The 21679-nt window shown below is 43.7% G+C and overlaps 1 protein-coding gene across 2 annotated transcripts in view; it reads right to left on the bottom strand.

Moving 5' to 3' along the window:
• Window positions 1–11329: 11329 nt before the first annotated feature.
• Window positions 11330–21679, bottom strand: part of HSPD1 (heat shock protein family D (Hsp60) member 1) — a 78252-nt gene continuing 67902 nt past the window's right edge. For both annotated transcript variants that reach the window (XM_030208956.1, XM_030208955.1), the window contains exons 10-12: window positions 19466–19640; window positions 12823–13001; window positions 11330–12722 (exon numbers count right to left, since the gene is read on the bottom strand). In XM_030208956.1, coding sequence (XP_030064816.1) covers window positions 12567–12722; window positions 12823–13001; window positions 19466–19640 — 510 coding nt within the window. In that variant the 3' untranslated portion in view covers window positions 11330–12566. The remainder of the gene's footprint in view (window positions 12723–12822; window positions 13002–19465; window positions 19641–21679) is intronic.

Here is a 21679-nt window from a genome sequence, read left to right as displayed (position 1 = left end):
CTTAAAAATTAAAGCTCACCCCTTTCCCTCTGGCCAGCTGTGGCAGCTTTGCATTAAAAAAAAAAAAAAACTACCCACAGCTTTCATACATATGTATGTGTGTATGAAAGCCTTGGCTATCAGAGGCTATTCTGAGCATACACAGAGCAGCCATCCTTACCAATTCCCTCTCCCCCTAGAGCAGCTCATTTGCATGCACTTCCCTTTGGGAATCGCTATTTTCAACACGGTAACTTTTACCAAGGGATCTCCAAGATGGATAGTTCGGGGGACTTTCATGCATCTGCTTCAAGATCCTTTATACTGTACCATCTTTCACTCAAATGTTAAAACTGTACAGAGAAGATCAAAATACAAACCGATAAAGCAAATAAAAAGCACCTTCAAAATAGGGACACATCTTTACTTGTGGACCCTGACCCAGGCTGCGTTTTGGTACACAGCACCTGCCCCAGAGGTCTTTCCCTTTGGACAACCGAATCTCAAACACAATAACAGATTAATAAATGATGCAGCAGCCGACATTGCTTTCTATTACTTCAGGTCTGTGTTCTCCCTACTGCCACTACCTTCTTTTTTACCGTGCAGCTATCAATTTGCAACATTTGTCTTTATGCTTAAACATGTTGGTTTCAGACCACCCAACCTTCTACAGCAGTGGTTACCAAGGGGTTGTAGGGACTGCCAGCACAATCAGGTTTTCAGGATAACTACAATGATTGTTCATGATCGATTTTCCTGTATTACCTTCTAGTGCATGTAACCTCAGCCAGTCAGGATATATATTAGATCACTTAACCTGCCTAGACATAGGTGCAGTATGATTTCTTCTGGACCCAAAGGTAGTGTATATATATATATATATATATATATATATATATATAAACAAAATCCTTTTGTTTCATGCAGTAAACTTAACCTTAGAGTACTATACTGTGCTTTAGCCTACAGTATTCAAAACAGGCACTGATGTCATTAATTCTTGCTGCACTACCCTACAGGTATGTCAAGTTATTATGGTGTTAAATTCACACTGTAAGCCAATCCCTTTTGAAGCCTGACCTGCAAAAGGAGCAACAGCTGAGGAATCGACGACTGCAATGGCAAGCGTGAGCCGCACAACAGCCCTCAAAGGTTTGCCACAGGAGAGCATACATGGTCGATGTGAATCAGGCGCTTGGAGTAAAATCACTGCGTCAAAGTAACCGTTTTTCAAATGTGACTGTTCACAAGCCAGGCCATAAGACCAAAACGGGAGGGATCCTCTATCTGGATGGGACCCTGATGCAAGAGATCAGGGCAAGCTTTTCCACTAGCAATCGCACGAGATCCGCATACCAAAGACGCCTCATCCAGTCCGGGGAAATTAGCACAACTCGACCACTGCAGTGCCCGATTCTGTGAGGCCAAGGGGGAAAACACAAAGAGCAGACCCGAACTGCCAACTAAATGTGGGCGCCTTGGCATTCAGAGGGGACACAATCAGATCCACCTCTGGTATTTCCCATTTCTGACCGATCAGACAAAACACCTGCTGTGGAGAGTTCCCATGCTGCTGGGTCCAGGAGATGTCAACAAAAAACCTGCCTGCACATCACATAAGTACATAAGCACTGCCTTACTGGGAAAAGACCAAGGGTCCATCAAGCCCAGCATCTTGTCTCTGACAGCGGCCAATCCAGGCTTTAAGAACCCAGCAACCCCCCCCCCCCCCCCCAAAAAAAAAAAAAAAAAAAAATTAATAATGTACAATGGACTTTTCCCTCAGGCATCTGTCCAAACCCTCTTTAAATTCTGTAAGGCCAGCTGCTGTCACTACATTCTCCGGCAACGAGTGCCAGAGTTTAACTACACGCTGAGTAAAGAAAAACTTTCACCTATTTGTTTTAAATCTACCATATTCTAGCTTCATGTTGTGTCCCCTGGTTTTGTTATTTGAAAGTGTAAACTAACACTTCACATCTGTCCGCTCATTATCTTGTAGACTTCTATCATATCACCCCTCAGCTGCCTTTTCTCCAAGCTGAAGAGGCCTAACCTTCTCAGCCTTTCCTCATAGGGAAGTCATTCCATTCCCTTTATCATTTTCGTCACCCTTCTCTGCCCCTTTTCTAATTCCTTTATATGTTTTTTGAGATGCGGCGACCAGAATTTATTTATTTATTTTTGTTACATTTGTACCCCGCACTTTCCCACTCATGGCAGGCTCAATGCAGCTTGGAGATAATACTCGAGGTGCGGTTGCTCCATGGAGCGATACAATGGCATTATAATATCCTCGTGTTTGTTTTCCATCCCTTTCCTAATAATACTAAACATTCTGTGCGCTTTCTTAGCTACCGCAGCACACTGAACAGAAGTTTTTAACGTCTTATCCACGATGGCTCCCAGATCCCTTGCTAGGTCCGTAACTCCTAACGCGGAACCTTGCATGACATAGCTGTAATTTGGGTTCCTCTTACCCACATGCATCACTTTGCACTTGCAACATTGAACTTCATCTGCCACTTGCACGCCCACCTGACCTGTGATATGAGCTGTGGCCAGAGCAAGCATGTGATCCTCGGCTCACTCCATGAGGCAACACGCCTCGGTGGCCAGACCATGATTCTGGGTGCCGCCCTGCTGATTGATGTAAGCCACCGCTGTCATGTTGTTCAAGGGAACACGAATCACCTTGCCCATCAAGAAATCTTGAAATGCCCTCAGAGCATTCACCACAGTACGAAGCGCCAGTTGATGGGCGAAGCTGTCATCGAGACTATAACCCCTGGTCCTGCAGATGCAGGCAGTGGGCTGGCATCAGTAACTACTAGCACCCTAGGTGGAGACGCCAAAGGCATCCCCTTCTATAGGGGGAAATCTCGAAGCCACCAGCTCCTACTCCGACGAGCTCAGGGTAACCATGGGAGGCATTGCTGATACTCCTGCAACACTGGTGACCACCTGCTGAGCAGAGTGTTGCAAAGGACACATATGAGCCCGTGCCCACGGCACCACCTACAAACTGGCAGCCATCAAGCCCAACACCTGCACGTAATCCCATGCTCTCAGGCTCGACAAATGCAAGAGGTTGTGTACTCGCGCCTGACGTTTGAGCTGCCTGCTGTCCGGAAGAAAGACTCGGCCCTGAATTGTGTCACAAAGGACCCCCAGGTATTCCAGCATCTGGGTCGGAACAAGGTGACTCTTCGGAAGATTCACCACCCAGCCCAAGGACTGTAACCGGGCCAATCGGTTGCTGGCCTGGTGACTCTCGAACTCCAAGTTTGCACGAGAGGGGGTGAACCTTGATGCTCTCCTTGTGAATACCACCATCACTTTGGAAAAAAGCACATGGAGCAGTAGACAGGCTAAAAGGCAAGGCCCGAAACTGGAAGTGGATGTGAAGCGTCTGTTCACGCTTTCCAAAAATACTAGGACTAGGGGGCATGCGATGAAACTACAGTGTAGTAAATTTAGAATAAATCGGAGAAACGTTTTCTTTACCCAACGTGTAATTAAACTCTGGAATTCGTTGCCGGAGAAAGTGGTGAAGGCGGTTAGCTTAGCAGAGTTTAAAAAGGGGTTGGACGGTTTCCTAAAGGACAAGTCCATAAACCGCTACTAAACGGACTTGGAAAACTCCAAAATTCCAGGAATAACATGTATAGAATGTTTGTACGTTTGGGAAGCTTGCCAGGTGCCCTTGGCCTGGATTGGCCGCTGTCGTGGACAGGATGCTGGGCTCGATGGACCCTTGGTCTTTTCCCAGTATGGCATTACTTATGTACTTATGTACTACAACAAAGGGCGGGAAGAGACTGCCAATGCCCTCTGCTCTTGGCTGAGGCCCGCACCAACTCATACAGGGTGTCTGCCAAATACGCAAGCCCTGATTTTATCAGGGTGACAGAGCCACCTAAACCAGACTCCGAATCCAGATTTTGCTCCAGCGGCTCGAGCAAAGGCAAGCTCTGGCTGCTTATGAACTGCACACGGAGGCCTGGCGGGTCACAGCAGAAACCTCAGAAGCTCATTTTAGAGACACCTTCAGGCACTGATACTTGAGCACCTTGGGCGTGTGGTCTTCTTTGTGATGGCCGTGACCAAAGCATCCACCTTAGGCAGGAGGCATTTCTCTCCAAACTCCATAACCACGTGCTACAAATGAGACATTGTCTTGGTCACTTTCAAGTCTCCATCCTGGTCATCCCCTTGGGCCTAAATAAGCTCCTGAATAGCCTCATGGATAGGCAAGGACTTAAGATGGCCTCATACTGGCTGTCTTGGGGTTGACCGTAGCCACTTCTTGCGCATCTGGGTCAGCAATGTTTAAAGCCTCTTAGGCACTGGAAATGAGTGAAGGAAACTCATCCCTATGAAAGATGTTATCTGACTCCTCCTGAACTGGATCACCCTTGTCCATATCATCCACATGGGAAGTATGTAAAGATGCCCTGGACAGCAAGGCCAGTGACAGAGCAATGGAGGAGGGACAGAACTCCACTTCAGAAATGGCGCCCAGATGCTACCTTTTCAAAACCACATCCTTAACTGGATCCTTATGTCCAAATCCAGCACAGAAGCCCCCCCACCCCCCCCGCAGAATAGGAATAGCTTGAAAGGGCTGCTGAGGTCAGGCCCTCTTCAGGAGAAAAGCCTGGTGCATCAGTAGAACAAAGTCTGGAGAAAAAAAGGTCCTCTAGGCCAGCAGCATCAGAAACCAAACCCAAAGGAGCTCCAAGAGAAGAACTGTGCTCCCCTGCTGGCGCACACATCAAAAATGCAGGGTGGGAAATACTGGGGAGCCGACCTCAGCAGAGGAGGGCATTTTGGCCGCTATCTGCAAAATGGCACACATTCCTGCTGCATCAGCGTGGGAAACAGGCTGCTCACGGAGAGTCACTTCGCTTCCCACCCCAGTATCACATGGATTCCTGCCACAGAGCATCTGCTACTGCAGCAGCAACCCCTTTTAACTGCGTCCCTGTGCTGAAAATAAGGAAAGTGGTCACCAATCAGCCAGTGCCTCCTAAGGAGCAACAGCATTCCATAGGTGCAGTAGCCTGCTGCCCAACCAGCACAACACTAAAACAGGGAATCCCTGTACTGCCCAGTCTTGGCAGTAAGCTCTTCTGTTTTGTTTTTTAATGCTGATTAAAGGCAAAGGAGCTCTCTTGCTTTGGTTTTATTTATTAATGGTGAGGAAGGCAGGCGCTCTAAAGACCCAAGGGGACAAGGTGAAGCAGGGACCCAGAAAACTGAGTATGCCTCCAAAGCAAGCAAGCACCACCAGCCAGCCATTCCCTACACTCAACTGGCTCCACAGGACGCAGGAGTAGTCCCAACAGACAAATCCAGGAGATGCTGAAGAGCCATCCACAATCTGCTGGAGATAGAGATATACAGAAGGAAGGAGGAGCTGGCTGTCTGCTATCACTGCCTTCAGTTTGTTATCTCTAGCTCCATCTGCTGGTAGATGGACACAACCTACCAGGCCCTGGATTTATCTGCTACAGAGGCTAATAAAAAAAAAATTGTGATCCCCTACTGAAACAAATCAGACTTGTTTTTGAGGAGAGTCTGTTTTCATCAGGGGTTTTGCTCTTAATTTTCAAGATGAGTAGGAAGTTTTCCCCTTCTTCCTAGCGCTCATGCAGAGCACCAAACAAAACAAAACAAAACAAAAAACCATATAGCAGTGGTCTTCTGTGCTTGAATTTTAGGGTTTTCTTTATAACACATGCATGCCATGCTGACCTGACTGAGCTCTAGAGATGATGCATCTTTTCAACAACCAGATCTACTGTACTCCTTTAATGGTATGCTCTCTTGCATACATATATTTCACAGTTGTAACAGCCAGTTGGTTTGCACACTGGTAACTGAATTCTCTGTTACTAAGTAGCTAACAATTAGCATTTGTATTGTTTCTTGATGTATAACTTTACATCAGAAGCTGGTGCTTTGGTATACCTGCAGTAGCCAGTTCTGTACTACAGCTGCAGCAGTTGGCCAGAGGTTGTAAGTGCAGCAGCTAGTATAGTTTTATTTAATTTACACATGGCTTGATGTACCACATAGGCCAAAGCTGTGGTGTTTACACTGAACTTAAAAAAAAAAGTAGCTACTTAGGAGGGAAAAATAGCAAGTAGTTGATGGTGGAACACCAGAACCCAACCAAACTGAAGAATATGGAGGACCTGGGCCCCATCTCTAGAAGAAGAGCTGAAAATGCCCCCCTATAGGCAGAGCCAGAACCCCCCCCCCCAAATCTCTTCACTGAGCTGACCATGCAGGGACAGTGTGACACAGGTATCCTGTCTCTCAGGCAAACTGCCCCTGACAGGCATGGCTCCCTCACTGACCTCAAAAGGACTGGAATGACTGGGACCAAAACTACCCTGGGAGGTCCCCAGAAACTGACTCTGGCAAGAATGGTGAGAGGCCCAGAACATGACCTATTTTCTGGAAGTTATGACACCTTGGACTCTCCCAAGTCCTTAACCAACTTCTCAAGGTTCTCCCCAAACAAAGTCAGAAAGGCAACTGACCGCTTCGCATTTTCAAAGCCAGGTACACCAACAATTGACAATGACGTTCAGCTACAGTCCAACCCAGGTCTTTGCAGAAGCTCAGCTCCAATCGTATAGGGTATCCGCCAACAGGGCAATCCCCACCTCCAGATTGGCTAGATCAGCAGCCGCTTCTCCTGGAACGTCAAGCAAACTTTCTGCTCACCAAAAATAGGCACAAGCTATGTAGCCTCCATGTGCCAATCCTAAGGATACTTTAGGGCAGCATAGCCATCTTCTTTGTCTCCACCATGACCAAGGCATCCACCTTCAATTGCTCCAGCTCCCCCACCAGGAGCTGTCTGGATGCAGCCACTGCACCTTGACCAACTCTTGCAGAGCCTCACAAAGAGGGAATACCCTCAGAGGCTTATGGTGCCCCTTCAACACAGTCCCTCTTCAGCAGGGCAGGAGCCTGCTCCTCCTTGGGTCCCAATGCTGAAGGACTTACGAGGTCAGGGCACCTCAGGTCAGCAAAACAACCTTACTACAGTGGTGCTCCTCCCCCAGCAGTCGGTCCAAATCAGGATCCTGTCCCCCAAAGGCCCACACGTCATGCTCCAGTAATTCCTCTTTCAAACATGGAGCAGCAACCTCCACCACGTCTGAGACTACAGGCACTGACACCGACCTGAGCTGCTTAGGGCCCAAGGGCATAGTTGGGCCTGGTGCTCTCCCGAATCTGGAGCCACTGACCCTGGGTGCTTGCACTTCAAGTAGTAAGCTTGAAATAGCATAATAAGATCCTAAGAGAACAGAGGGACATCCAAGGCCTCCTAATGACAGACACATACAGAAGATTGACCCAAGACCAGCACATTCACAAGCTCTGACCTGCTGTGCTCAGATACCTCAGAGGCACCCAGAGTAGCCTTTGAATCCTCTGGCGCATGTCACCCTGAGGTGATAGAAACACCTGATGGCCCTACTGTGTTCAAAGGCTCCTCCCCTAAAGCCTCATTGCAAACCTGGCACAAGCTGGAAGCAGGAGACAGTATGCAGCTCGCTTTACCAATAGTCATAGCCATGTGAAAATTCACCCCTCTCCAACAGTCACATCACTGACCAGTGCCTGCTAGTGTGAACTGGAACCTGAAAGGATCAACACCGAACCACCTGAATGACTGGCAGACTTTTTTTGTTGTTGTTGTTGTTGGAAACTGCTGCAGATAGGGAGATAGCAGTTGCTCAGTTCCCAGCCTGAGACACCATCAAGGAACCCCTCCCTGAGAGGGGTGAAAGGGCAGAGGCTCACCACAACCAAAGCTGTTGGGGAGGGGGACCAGACCCACAGCACAGTGTGCACACACCTGGGGCAAAATCTGCCAGGCACGGAGCCCCACAGACAGCCAAGTATGTGAGGGACACAGTCCCCAGTACTCCGCACAGAAACAAAGCTACTGCTGCAAAGGTTGGCAAGAGCTTTTGTGTGTGTGTGTTGTGACTGGCTCTACAACAGAAATAGGCTTATTTATCCTCCACTCTGGCTTATCTTCCCTTTCTGCAGAACTGCGCTAACCGCCCCCCCCCCCCCCCCTTTTCTGTACATGGTTGATTTATTTTTAAATATGAGGTTAAAAAAACCCAACAAAAGGGACCTACCATCCATCTGCTGAAGCAATTGAGAAAACACAAAGTGGGCAAGGTCTGCACAGGGCTGAGTGAGGTTCCGTTTGTTCTGTAGGGAATGATCTGGAGCAGACGCCAAGGAAAAGAAGATAGCTGCTCTGAAAGTGGTGCACAAGAAGAGTGTTCTCGAGTTTGGGCTAGCGTACCTAATGACTGTGGCATAAATGTTATAAAAGCAGATGCCAGAGGGATGGAAGAACCAATATAAACCACTGGTGGAGCAGCATTACCTGGGAGGAGAATAGGGGATGAAGAGAGAAAAGTAATCTGGTATTGAAAGTAGACAAACCTGGTACACCCAAATGCAGTTTAAACTGGATATGAGCAGATAGTAACAACCACTGTTCTGAACAGAGGAGTTGAGTAACATGATGAAGAAAATGAACTGCAATGGATTCAACCAGCTAGAGGTGTTTGAGAGTGACAGGGGAGCTGTCAGTGTTGCAACAGCAGGAAGGCAGTTGAAGGTTTTGGCAGCAACATCACTTAACTTACATATTTAGATAAAAGGTGAGAGCAGTCTTTGCTATAGCTCGACTGTTTCAGTGGTCACCTTGACAGGGTAGCAACCACTTAAAAACTAGGACACAGGACCTGAAATTGCTGGTTCTAACACCCACCTTTGAAGCATATTTATAGCAACCATCTAGTAAAGGCTATTCAAATTATGCTAGGCAGTTGGTTACTATAGATATGCTCCTTTGACACTGCTGCCCACTGTATATCTCAGCTACAGCAGCTGGTCATATGCCACAGTTTTAGAAGCTGCCTATGGAGTACATCTGCAACAGCCACCTGGACTATAGTTAACTTCAGTGTGTAATAGCAGCTGGTTGCATTAACAGGCTGATCCTGGTATCTGTGCTACAGACAGTGGTATGATACTGCAGCTGTGACCCTCTGTAATGACACACATTCTCCAATTAAAAAAAAAAAAATCAAAACTTTTTACAGAAAGTACTGCTTTGCTATAGCAGTCCACATTTATTCCCCATTGGTGCAAAAACACCCCCCGTCTTTGGTTTCAGTGCATCACATTGGAATATTGTGCAGCAGCAGAACATCCATCAACACTACTGTGACATCTTGGCTATCCAGGTTGAAGCAGTCTCTACTTTGAAGTCATTCTTCCCAGTTAGAGGATTCTTTGTATCAAACCGAATACAAATTCCTTTCCAAGTTGACAGTTGGCGTACTGACCTGAAAAAGATCTCTTCTCTTACCCTTAACTTTTAGAGGCTACAAGTAGGTCCTGTCTAGGCCAGTAGGCGTCTCCTCCTTAAGAAATTCTGTGATGTCAAGTTGATGGAATTTTGTTGGAGGCTAGGTCAGCTCTCATCATGGAGCATAGCTTGGGTCTTTTCAGACTGACTAGCTCAGATCTGTTCTTGGACTGCCATTCAGCTCTTAGGCTGATTCACTCTGCACTTCTCCAGTAGCATAACTTAGTTTCAAGTTAATTAATTTAACCCAGCTTTATTTTCAGGTGGAATCCCTCCCTTTTTAGCTAGCTGGATACCTCCACTTCCTTCTCCAGCTGGGTAGCTGTTTCCTTTTTTTCAGGCTAGGGTGCAATTAATCCTATTAAAATAATTTCTTCAAGAATGTGGTAAAATAAATATGCAGCTAGTTCACACAAGGTGGTGTACAGCTAATGTTTGCTGAGTTTCAGCTTGCTTTTTAAAGGTCATCCACATGTTCTCCTAATTGGTCTTGATCTGTTTGTTCCACCCCTTTTGGTGACTACTTTGCTACATCCCACTTACGCTGGCCTGGTCTAAGGAAAAATGTGCTTACCAAACCAGTACAGAAACCATCCCGCTGTAGTTTTTGTTTTGGACTAGACAGGTTATTCTTCGGATTCCTTTTATTTTTTCAGATATCATTGATTCTCCTTTTAACTTTATGTACTTTATTACTTGCATCCCAGATTCAGTCAAGTCACTCCACATTAAAAGTATATGCCTGTTGACTGAGTATATAGTGCTAGTAAATAAACAATTCTAGCAGCACACAAAACACTGAACCCAAGTACCACAGCAGGCTTATTCAAAATACCGAGGATTATAAGGCTGCATGATTCCCTTTAAAGGTAAAGCACTTAGAATTACTTGTTTTCTATTGCCCTCTGTCAGCAGACAACTCCTTGTTCTGGACTGGTTGAGTAAAACTAAAGGAAAGAAAATTCTTACCTAATAATTTTCTCTTTCAACAATCAGCCTTTGCCTCCCTTTCTATCAGTCCATGAGCATAAATTGTCTGTGCTTGTCATTTGAGCCAAACAAAACAGCCCAGTGAAAATTAGTTATGGCTTAGTGGGCTTCAAGGTAATTGGGGAAAGGTTGAGAGGGGGGGAGGGGGAGGAGGAGGAACTGCTGCCCTGGACCATACACTCCAACAATACTTATCTGGACCAGAGAGGTGAATGCCTGCTGCTCTACCACCATGCTAGAGAAAAGGGGGATGCACTGCTAGTAAGCAGTACACACAATGTTTCCCCATAAGAAAGGCAATCCTCTAGTTGGAAGACTGAACTCTGATAGTGCTTTTAAGGTGCCAGGAAGCAGGATAATGCAGGCTGCCTCCCCAAATCAGTTTTATTGGTTTAGCAGCAGGGGTGTCACAGATCTCAAATGGTGTAGCCACATCCACCCTTGAAGCAGCAGCCACCATTTACCTTAGCCTCAACCACTGTTGCCTCAAAGCTGGGTGGGAGTCCTCCAGTGGTACTTCAATATTGTGCTTTCAATCACTAGGGAACAGGCAGGCTTCCCTGGAGACCTGTAGAGCTTGCTTGTCCTGCATTAAAAATGCAATAGTGAAACAGCACCCCACACAGGCAGGACTGGAGGTGGAGGACTCCTACTTTTTTGTGTAATGGTTTTATCTACACTAAACTATTACTGCAGCAAGTATAAAATTAGCATGAGAAAATCAAAGTAAAACCTGCACAGAATAGCACAGTTCTACATTAGCTCTAGGGCACAAGTACTTACATAATTGACTACCCAAGAGTTAAACTTTTGATGTCTGCTTAGTGTTCATATTCAATGCCAAAACGCCCACTGTAATAATTTAAGGTTCATATAAAAATCTTTTAAAAAATCCACACCCTTGTACTTTTTGTTTTTATATATATATATATATACACACACACAGCTCCATATGAAGGAGTGAGGATAAGATAGGGAAAAAAACATATGGGTATTAGATAAAAGGTCAAAGGGCTAGCTCAAATCAAGAAGATAGCTACTGACAATCCTAGCATACCAACCTCCAAAGACATGCTTCTACTGTTAAAGTAAGCTACTTCCATGCAAGCCCTATATTGTACAGCAGCAGTGGTTTTGGAAGAAAACCATTTTCTGTTAGGAACAGTACAGTCAGATATATGAGGACCCTCTGTTCAGATATAAACTAGAAAGATGTTTGATACATCGGAAATGATGATAGGAAAACAAAAATCACAAAGGCAGGAGTATGATTCAATTGGGCAGTAGAAAGGGACAACCCTTTGCAAAAATTCATTTGTGGCAGAGACAAGGCTATACCTGCCAAACTCTGATCTGCTCAATACCTGACTCAAATTCCATTGTGTACACTCAGTGCAATAAGAGGGCCCGAACAGGAGCATCTGATAAAGATGTACAGTTTAGAGCATATGTGCTATGAGTATACCAAAAGTCTGACTGCAGATGAAGAACTTACATTAAGCAAATTCCCAGTTTTAATTTTAATAGTAGTAATACTGCACAAGTATAAGATTTATAGTTTTAGTTACATATTTGTTTTGTATTACTGTAGCAGCACGCATTTAGAGCTTAAGTCTTACCTTGAATATCAAGTCTGGATTTACCATTTCATCTGTGTACTGGGTCCACTTTTAGTAGAGCTGTGGTGTAGTTTAATAATCAAATGTAGTAATCCCATTTCACAGTTTGAACTATGTTTTATTACACCAAAAAGGTAATCACATAATTGTTTAGTTCATGGCTAATTTATACACAATGTGTCTGTTATTTTGCACAGAATGCTTCTGCATTAACTGCCTCCTCTGGATGCCAAACCCAATAAATTCTAGTGAAACATTTGTTGAAGTGCCTCACTTATAGACAGGACTGGTACATGCATCTTGCCCCCTCCCCCCCAAGGTTATCAGGAATGTACAAATGTCTCATTGAAAAAATACAAAATAAATTATCTGTAGGCATGGACAACGACAGCAGTAAACAGTTATGCAATATGAAGCAGCCCTCCATCATTTATCATAGCCAGCCATTCTTGATGTCTGCTTCATGTGGTCATTTTTCTCATCTGCTCTGGAGATTTTTTCCCCCCCCATTGCCACTGTTCAGTTCTAATGGCCCTGCAAGTGAGGAATTAAAACATACCTCCACCCATACCTCCCCCCATTCCACCCATTCCTCCCATGCCAATAGGATCCTTCTCTTCCTTAGGAATTTCTGTCACCACAGCTTCAGCTGTTGTTAGAAGGGAAGCCACTCCTGCAGCATCCATTAAGGCAGTTCGTACAACCTAAAGGAAGCAATTAAAAAAAGGGGAAAGAAAAATAAGCTTCACAAAGTAAAAAACAAAAGCTATAACTCTAGAGACTAAATTTTAGATCAAACATTACCTTGGTAGGATCGATGATTCCTTTTTCTACCATATTTACAAATTCTCCAAGCATTGCATCATAACCAACATCTGTTGCGCTTTGCATTATTTTTTCTACTATTAATGATCCTTCAACACCCGCATTCCTAGCAATGGTCATTGCTGGGATTTTCAATGTCCTTTTAATGATGTCTATGCCTGTATGAAAAAGTGAGAGGATAAAGAGTCGCCCTATGATTACAACAGCATGCTATGAACTGGGCTTCCCTGGTTCTATTGACAATGCTGCTCCTTGTGATCTTCAGCAAGTCATTCAACCTTCCACTGCCTCAAGTCCAAATTTAGTTTGTAAATTTTTCCAGGGACAGGAAAATATGTATGGCACCCATTCATCTTGAGCAGCAACAGAAAGGTGTTTTAACATAAAAAATAAATCCCTTCCTCCTTCCTCTCCCAGACTAATTAGTACATAATTTGACACTGTGTGCTCTGGGAGTTTTAGCACATTCAGGAGTTGGCATGTGTAATCATTAGGGCTGCACATAGATTAAAATTTTTAATTGCACAATTGATCACATGATCCAATGGGCACCATCTCCTCCCTCCATGATTACCATTTGTTCCCTTTTACTCCCCTCTCTTCTATGGCCACCATCTCCCTTCTTTAATTCTTATGCACAGGTGGAGAGTGTTAGAGGGACAGATACTGGAAATAGGGGGTATATGTCTCTTTTCTCCCTTTTTCTCCTGCGGCGGGTCCCTTCCCCCACCTATGATCAGATATCTCAGCCAAATAGGTTCCTGGCGCATATTCTAGTTCTACCACTCACCCACATATCTGTGGGTCACACCCAGCAGCTCTTCTCCCTGCCTCACCTGCCCGAAGCTTCCATTACAGAAGTTCCGCCCCCTCTGACAAAACTTCCTGTTACAGAGAAAGAGGCTTGGAGCGCAAAAAAGGGCTGCCGGAGCATTGGAGAAGTAAGGTCCCAAGCAGGAAAAATAAAAAGGGAGAGACAGGGCAAAGGAAAAATAATTTTCTTTCCTTTAATCATAAAAGACCCAGTCTAGACCAATGGGTTATGTCCATTCTCAGTGGAAGGAGACAGACAAAACAGTCCCAAGTACTTCGCCTCTTAAGGGTATCATGTAGCCTGGCGTGCTCAGTATTTTAAATAGCCAAACAATGGTACTCTAAATTGCTATGAACAAGAGAAAAAGAAGAGCTTACTGGAACTCCAAGAACGCCCAGGTGGGAGACCTTCTGGGCTCTTGCACGACCAAGGGCAGGCAACCCCCCCCCCCCCCCCATCAAAAAGGAAAAAGGGGCACCACTCAGTCATTCAGTCTGTCATGCAGATGTACTCCTGTAGCAGAAAAAGTAGCTCACCACTGAAGGATAATTGAAATCAGTCAAGCACTGGCATTGCAAAGTGGTATGGAAAGTAAGGATGAATCCTGTCCAACTTAAATGGCCTCCGTTTCCAGAAGTCAAAATAACTCAAATCACTGACACGGAGGAGTTCAGCCCTAGAAGAAACCACATGGAAGCAAAGCAACAGCCAGGGTGGTGGTCTGGTATGATTGAAGGAAAGAAAATTAATTTAAGAACATAATTGTTCCGTCCTTAGAATCAATACCAGACCAGTCTGGTGTAGCAAAGCAGTCATAGCATTAGGGCAGGAAAGAAACATTACAAACCAAAAAACAATGTCTCAAAAGGACAATGGAAACATTTATGAAGACATCAAGCAGCCTCCTAAGCAAACCCGCCTCTAGAATAGACAGAGGTCCCCAGACTGCAGAGAGAAAACAGTCCACAAAATGAGAGAGGTAGAAACACCTGGAAGGAAACCAGTGACCAGAGACCCAGGAGAGCTCGAGGAAGTAGCCTAATAAGTACTAAAGACTTAGAACACTGAAGTGTAACTGCAAGAATTGACCAGAGAAACAAAATAACGTTGTCTCACCAACAAGGATGTAGGAAGGCCCCACACAGCCAAAAGTCCCCTAAAGAAGGAAACTAAGTACATAAGTATTGCCACACTGGGCCAGACCAAAGGTCCACCAAGCCCAGCATTCTGTTTCCAACAGTGGCCAATCCAGGTCACAAATACCTGGCAAGATCCTGAAAAAGTCTAGTACATATGCTGCTTATCCCAGAAATAAGCAGTGGATTTTCCCCAAGTCCATTTTAATAATGGGCTATGGACTTTTCCTTTAGGAAGCCGTCCAGACCTTTTTTAAACCCAACTAAGCTAAATCGCCTTTACCACATTCACTGGCAACAAATTCCAGAGTTTAATTACACATTGAGTGAAGAAATATTTTCTCCGATTCATATTAAATTTACTACTTTGTAGTTTCATAGCATGCCTCCTAGTCCTAGTATTTTTGGAAAAAGTAAACAAATGATTCACATCTACCCATTCAACTCCACTCATTTTATAAACCTCTATCATATCTCCCCTCAGCCGTCTTTTCTCCAAGCTGAAGAGCCCTAGATGCTTCAGTCTTTCCTCATAGGGAAGTCGTCCAATCCCCTTTATCATTTTCATCAACCTTCTCTGTACCTTTTCTAATTCCACTATATCTTTTATGAGATGACCAGAATTAAACAGTATTCGAGATACGGTCGCACCATGGACCGATACAAAGACATTATATTGTCCTCACTTTTGTTTTCCATTCCTTTCCTAATACCTAACATTCTATTTGCTTTCTTAACCGCCACAGCACACTGAGCAGAGGGTTTCAACATATCATCATCATCGACGCCAAGATCCCTTTCTTGGTTGGTGACTAACGTGGAACCTTGCATAATGTAGATATAATTCGGGTTCCTCTTTCCCACATGCATCACTTTCCACTTGCTCACATTAAATGTCATCTGCCATTTAGATGTCCAGTCTCATAAGGTCCTCCTGTAATTTTTCACAATCCTCTCGCGATTTAACAACTTCGAATAACTTTGTATCGTCGGCAAATTTAATTACCTCACTAGTTACACCCATCTCTAGATCATTTATAAATGTAAAAAAGCAGCGGTCCCAGCACAGACCCCTGAGGAACACCACTATCTACTCCTCTCCATTGAGAATATTGACCATTTAACCCTACTCTCTGTTTTCTATCCTTTAACCAGTTTTTAATCCACAATAGGACACTACCTCCTATCAAATGACTCAAACTTCTTGGAGTCTTTCATGAGGTACTTTGTCAAACACCTTTTGAAAATCCAGATACACAATATCAACCGGCTCGCCTTTATCCACGTTTGTTCACCCCTTCAATGAAATGTAATAGATCGGTAAGTCAAGATTTCCCTTCACTAAATCCATGTTGGCTTTGTCTCATTAATCCATGCTTTTGAATATGCTCTGTAATTTTGTTCTTTATAAAATAGTCTCTACCATTTCGCCCGCACAGATGTCAGGCTCACCGGTCTATAATTTCCCGGATCTCCTCTGAAACTTTAAAAAAAATAAATCGGCATTACACTGGCCACCCTCCAATCTTTCGGTACCACGCTTGATTTTAAAGATAAATTACATATTACTAACAATAGTTCCGCCAGTTCATTTTTCAATTCTATCAGTACTCTGGGATGAATACCATCCAGTCCAGAAGATTTGCTACTCTTCAATTTGTCTAATTGCCCCATTACATCTTCTAGGTTAATATAGAGATTTCATTCAGTTTCTCCGACTCATCAGCTTTGAATACCATTTCTGGCACCGGTATATCTCCCAAATCTTCCTTGCAGCATACACACTCTGAAGCCTCAGAAGACCAGAGAGGCAAACAGGATGGAAGAGGTGACATATTAGAATGCTATCTAAGATAGAAATAATCTGCCAAGCAAAGAAACTAGATACTAGTCCTGAAAGCTAACGGAATGCTAGCATTTATGCCCTGCCAATCCCATGCACAAAGGGATAGTGGTCCCTGTAGGAAAAACAAAAAGGAGAACAAGTCCAAAGGACCTGACTCAAAAGAAATACAGAAAAGATAACACTGCAAAAGAAAACTGCTATTGCTTCAGAATACTCAGAAGAAAGCAAAGCAACAAAAACCCAGATTGCAGGACAGGCAGCAGCAACTCCCTGAAGGAAAGTATCACAAGTAGTCACAAAGGAAAGAATCATTACGCTCTAGTGAATTACCAAGGCAATCTAGCCAGGAACAGACACCCATACCAGCCAAGAATAATCACATGAAGTAACTTGCAGGAAGGGTGCAAAGAGCACCCAGGACTTTGAAAGGCTACAGAGGAATGTGCAACAAAGGAACAGCATGGGTTAGGGAGAAGCATGAGAGTAAGTCCAATAAGCTAAATGCAAAGGACTGAAATAGTTGTAGTACACACCCTGATAGCTGACAAGAAAATAAATTGCCAACTAAGACCAGACAAGCCAATCCTGCATTAGTCAAGGAGGAACAAAACCTCTTGACACTAGCCAAGGCAGAACTTCTACCCTACACGGAGGGGTCAGGAGCATTCAGGGTTGCAAGCAACCCTTACTCAAGACTGATGGCACCATACTGAAACTCCCAAGAGGCACTAAGTCAGAGGACAAAAAACTGACCAAAATACTGCTAGGTTAACGACACTCAGCCATCCCAATATCGTGTAGAACAACAAGAAAACAAAGCCCGCAGCCCACTACTTCTTCAGTAACACCTAACCCACAGCCAAAAGAGAAATCAAGGCCAGCAGGAAAACAGTCTAACAAAGGTGGTCACATTTGTTTTTCCTACAGCACAAAAAACAAGAAAGCTGAGCCAACATCACTAAGGTGGAATAGGTACTGAATGAAAAATGTAATTCACGCCAAAGATTCCTTGCTGAAAGAAAAAAAAAAAAAAAAAGAAGACAAAAACAGCCCATCAGAATAAGGCAAAACAAAGAAAAATAAATATCCCCCCCAAAGTGCCAAAAGCAATCCTCCCTTATGGGAAGGCAAAGCCAGGTGGGAGAAAAACAGCTTTCTGCACACAACTGCTATTAATAGCAGCATACTGTCAGAGGCCAAAGACTGTGGCAGAAGTATTCCCAGGGAGAATAGGGCATGGGAACAAACAAGTGCGCCACAAACCAAACAACAAATGCTATCCGAAATGGCACCAACAGCACAGACCAGTGCGGACCAGCCTACAGAGAAGTGCAGGCCTGCTGCCGAGAGCACAAAAGCTCATCAAAACGAATAACAAAAGATACACCGTCCTGAATGAGGAACCCTCTGAAACCAGCAATCTATCACGAAAAACCAGAGTTGCAGAGCTGAGTGATGGAATTTTTTTTTCTTTTTTAAAACAAGAGAAACAAAAAGAACAGCTTACCTCATCAGTGCAGAAAACCAAGCAGCATGCCACAGCTGATATTGCAAGCCCCAGGAAGCCATTAGACCACCAGGGTGACTTGAGGTATGTGCTGGGAGCTGCATATCCATCTACCATCCACTAGGAGACAAAAATACTGAGCATTCCAGGTTGCATGATACCCTTAAGAAGCAAAGTACTTGGGACTATCTTTCTCTGTCTCATTCTATTGGTGGATGGCATAACCCACTGGTCTGGACCGGTCTAGTATTGATGCCACAGAAGTGCTAATTTAACGTGTTAAAAATTAACGTGAGTAAAACATTTAATGTATTAATCATGTTAACACATTAAATATACAGCCCTCAAATCATAAAAAGCGAGAACACTAAAACCCTGCTAAAAGATGCTCTGTATCCTTGTATTAGGATACCACTGGTTCAGATTAGCTTAATGTCTGGTACAGGATGAACTGCTGAAGGTATCACACTTACAATGAGGAAAATACATTTTCATGAGACAAATGTATCTTCCATCTGGCCCTTGCAAAAAAAAAAAAAATCCAGCTTCTGTGATCAGATACAATGCATGTTCTAATGCTGAAGTTTCTGCTACTCTCAGCTCTATTTGGCCCTTCACATTTGCAAAAATAAATAAATAAATAAATAAATCCAGCTTCTGTGATCAGATATAATGCATCTTCTAATGCTGTTTCTGCTACTCTCAGCTCTAACAGCCGATGAATACAAACTAAAAGCAAAACCAAAAATATAAAGGCCCCAAGGATGCTTTCTGAAAATTGAGCAATGCATTTGAAAGTGCAAACTAGACAAATCTCTGCAAGAAGGTCTAAACAGCTTGCAAGTCCCTTTACATACAATTTCAAAAGCTTTGGTTTTAGTGATTAAGTCAATTAAGGTAAATATTTAGTGTTAAGATTTTCCAAATTTTAGAAATACTAGTTTTGATGTGTTTGTTGGTGTCAAATATCTGCTTAATTATAGCCACTTTACCTTGTATAAGCAACAATACTAACCCTTTGGTAGGCTTCCTACAACCATCTTCATAGAAGGGATTTCTCACTGTGCAAAGTGCTTGTTTGACTTCATAAGAGGTGGAAAGAACAGACCTTTGTGGACATATTCCTAATCCTTTCTACCCCCCCAACCTTTCTTTCGGAAGTCAGATGACAAAACCAGAAGAAAAATAATGTTCTTGAGAGCCAGTGAATTACCTACACAGGAGGGCCCCTCTTACAAATGTGGACCCTGCCCAGTTTACTTAAGCCTTAAATCCTTGTCCTAATACAGCAAACAATTTTCCCTGGTATGAAAACTTACCAACTTTCTGGTCTTCATTGGCTGGTACTAAGGCATCTAATGCTGGAATACATCGTAGTAGTGCACAACCACCACCAAGAACAATGCCTTCTTCTACAGCTGCACGTGTGGCATTAAGTGCATCAGTAACTCTGTCTTTCTTCTCATTCACTTCAACATCACTAGTGCCACCCACCTGCCAACGATTCATATCATGAAAGCAAAAGCTTAAGATAGCCAATACTTTTAACTGTATGAATACAAAATAAAGCTTGCGGGTATTTCAAGTACAGTTCAAACTAATCACTTACAAAGCTGTTTCTGTAGATTCAAGTAAGGAGCTTTTTTTCTTGGTGGTAATATACAAAATTTGACAATCTGGTAGAACTTATTTCTAGGCAGATGCCACAGAAAACACTTTAGACCAGTGCAGACGAGTTACATTTTATGCCACTTAATCTATGGTTTTTAATCTAATGTTAATAGAAATAAAACGTGGAAAAGAAAATATGATTATTTTAGTGGACATAACTTAATACATTTCTTGATTAGCTTTCAAAGGTTGCCCTTCGTCAGATTGGAAATAAGCAAATGTTGGTAGATGACAGTATATATGTGAAACATCAAAGCATTCCAGTGACAGTCTAACAGGATGGGGGTGGCTAGGTGATAGACAGGTGAAATACAACCCAGAGCTGGAAAAATTAAGAAAAATCATAAAAGATCTGTAGCCTCTACTCCAGGAGGATGATTACTGAAAGAGATATTCCCATCCCCATCAGTGCTGGCCTTCCGACAGCCACCCAACTTAAAACACAAGCTGATTAGAAGTAAGCTCCCAACACAGACTCAAAAAGAAAAGAATGGCACGCAACCTTGCAATATATCCAGCTGCATTATGCAGGACCCCATGGTCATTCACAAAGGAAAAATATTCAACATTAAGGAATCTTTCACATGCTCATCTTCCAATGTGGTATATATCATTCAGTGTAAAAAATGCAACGAAGGCTGCTACATTGGAGAAACCAGTCAGATGCTAAAGAAGAGATTTAATTTGACACTATATGAAAAATGCCAGTACTAATAAAGATGTCACGCCTGTGGGCAGCACTTTACAAAACCAGAACACTGTACCAGTGACTTAATGGTAAGAATCTTAAAAGGGAACTTAATACAGGAACGTAAGACCTTTGAAGTCAGAATGATTAAATATTTTGACACCCACCAATATTTCTAGTCCATTATAAACCATAAAAATGTAGTACTTGGAAAATCTTACTGCTTTGTCCCCCTCCTGTCTCCATGCATATCTCACCTGTCCCTCTTCCTGTCTCACCTATCCGCCCCCATCCTGTTAGACTGTCACTGGAATGCTTTGATGTTTCACTTATATATACTGTCATCTACCAATATTTGCTTATTTCCGATCTGACGAAGGGCAACCTTCGAAAGTTAATCAAGAAATGTATTAAGTTATATCCAATAAAAAGGTATCATCTTATTTTCTTTCCCAAGATTTTATTACCTTTAAAGGTAAAATTATGTATCATACCTGATAATTATCTTTCCATTAATCATAGCTGATCAATCCATAGACTGGTGGGTTGTGTCCATCTACCAGCAGGTGGAGATAGAGAGCAATCCTTTTGCCTCCCTATATGTGGTCATGTGCTGCTGGAAACTCCTCAGTATGTCGATATCAAAGCTCCATCCGCAGGACTCAGCACTTAGAGAATTACACCCACAAAGGGACACTCTTCCCAGCTCACCACCGCCGAAACGGGGGAGGGGAATCAACCCAGCTCATCCCCACACAAGTGGGGGAGGGGAATCTGTGCAGCTCATCCCCGCGGAGCAGGGGAGGGACACCACACCTTCCGATGAGGGGGGATCTGGCTTATCCTGCAACCGCGGGAGGAGCTGACTGACCCTAACACCGCCGAAGCGGGAGGGGTACAAAGCTGCCCTACAGCCGCACGAAGTGGGAGGGAGCGCCGGCACAATTTAGGTCTCAATCCAGCCCCGTAAAACGGAGGAGAGAGGAATGCAGCAGCTCACTGTAACACAAAATCGTCTCAACTCCTGAAGAATCCAATTGAAAAAACTTCAACACGAAGTCCTCCTGAACAGGAACTGAAGACTAAACTTGAACCTGAAATGCAACCAGAATATAAACAGTACAGATATCTGGGAGGGGCTATGGATTGATTGGCTATGATTAATGGAAAGAAA

Source organism: Microcaecilia unicolor, chromosome 7 (genome assembly GCF_901765095.1).
Source record: "Microcaecilia unicolor chromosome 7, aMicUni1.1, whole genome shotgun sequence".
Classification (NCBI taxonomy): Eukaryota; Metazoa; Chordata; class Amphibia; order Gymnophiona; family Siphonopidae; genus Microcaecilia; species Microcaecilia unicolor.
Note: the sequence above shows the minus strand (reverse complement) of the source record. Positions and strands in the feature narration are given on the sequence as shown.